Here is a 1482-nt window from a genome sequence, read left to right as displayed (position 1 = left end):
CTTCCGACTCCTCGGCCATGCGCGACCTCGCGCCATGGCTCAGGCACCCGACCCCCCCCCAATCCGTACATATCTGGTCGAGCGCGCACACTAACCTGCGTCGTGCGTGCCGTTGATCGTGTCGTGTCGTGTGCGGTATCTGCGCCATGCGTCGAGCGCTGGACACCAGGTGAGCACGCACATGGCAGCGCTGAGCGACGACGACTCGCTTTGGCGACTGCTCTACGCTCGCGCGTGGGGCCGAGGCGTGGGCGCCAACGCCCTCTTCGCCCATCCCGCCACTCACAATCACACAAGCCCCATCTCCAATGCCCGTGTGACCCCACGCGGTACGCTCACTTGCCGTGTGTGCCGTGTGTGCCTCGTGTGCCTCACGAGGCTCAGGCTGTACGGGATCGGGGGCAGATGCAAGGGGGGAGTCGTGGAAGGGGCGGGCGAAGGAGAGCCTGCGCGTGTGGACCAACTGGAAGCGGGGCGACTACGGAGAGGAGAAGCTCATGGGCCACCGATCATCGATCTACGCCCTCCAGCTCGCTCGCAGCAGCAGCAGCAACAACAACAACAACAACGCACGTGGCGACGGTGACGTGCTCATCTCGGCCTCTGCCGACGGACTCATCAAGGGTACTCCTCCTCCTCCTCCTACTTTCCCTCACATTCCTCACATAACATATGATACCATACGCAACATATTCTTACAGTGTGGGATCTGGAGTCCATGAAGGCAATCGCCACCGAGGAGAACCACAGAGCCGGTATCAACAGCCTTTCCCTCCACCAGGTATGCGTGCGTGCGTGCGTGCGTGTGTGCGTGCGGAAGAACATGCAGTGCGATACTCACTCCTTTGGGAACGCCGTTGGTCGTGGGGCGGGGCGGGGTGGGAAGGGGTTGGTTGGGTCGTCCGCGTCTGCATCGGACGGGTTTCGATCCACCTGTGGAACTTCACCCACCCGACCCGAACGTCATCATCATCATCATCATCGTCATCATCGTCGTCATCATCATCATCATCATCATCATCATCATCATCATCATCATCATCATCATCATCATCATCGGGATCACCTCCGCCGGAGGGAGGGCCGATCCTGCGGCAGGTGCGGACGCTCTACCACCCGGGTGTGTACTCCATCCAGCTCGATGCCCAACTGGACTGCGTCATGACCGGCTCCAGGTTAGCCCACCAGCGTTCATTGATTGGGCTCTCATTGGTCGTCGACTCCTGACCAGTCCCCAGTGACCACACCTTCACATATCTGCGCCGGCCTCATCATTGCATGTTACCCCTTTCGTGTCGTGGGTCGTGCGTGTCGTGCTGCACAGCTCCGACGCAGATGTGAAGGTGTGGTCATTGGGGACTGGTCAGGAGTCGACGACGCTACGGGGCCACAAGGCAGGCCTGTGCGCGCTGCAGTTCGACGATCAACGTCTGGTGACGGCCTCCGAGGATCGCACGGTGCGGCTGTGGGACTACCACAGCG

General features: G+C 61.0%; 1 protein-coding gene across 1 annotated transcript; it reads left to right on the top strand.

The window, feature by feature from the left end:
• Window positions 1-181: 181 nt before the first annotated feature.
• Window positions 182-1457, top strand: ACA1_319420 (uncharacterized protein; the record flags this gene model as incomplete). The annotated part of the gene is made up of 5 exons (XM_004358162.1): window positions 182-329; window positions 385-624; window positions 702-755; window positions 887-1175; window positions 1325-1457. Coding segments are annotated over 5 exons (864 nt in total), but the record flags the coding sequence as incomplete, so codon positions are not given.
• Window positions 1458-1482: the final 25 nt, after the last annotated feature.

Source organism: Acanthamoeba castellanii (assembly GCF_000313135.1).
Source record: "Acanthamoeba castellanii str. Neff unplaced genomic scaffold scf7180000084259, whole genome shotgun sequence".
NCBI classification, from domain to species: Eukaryota; Discosea; order Longamoebia; family Acanthamoebidae; genus Acanthamoeba; species Acanthamoeba castellanii.
The sequence above is the reverse complement of the archived record's forward strand: the minus strand, read 5'-3'. Positions and strand labels throughout refer to the sequence as shown.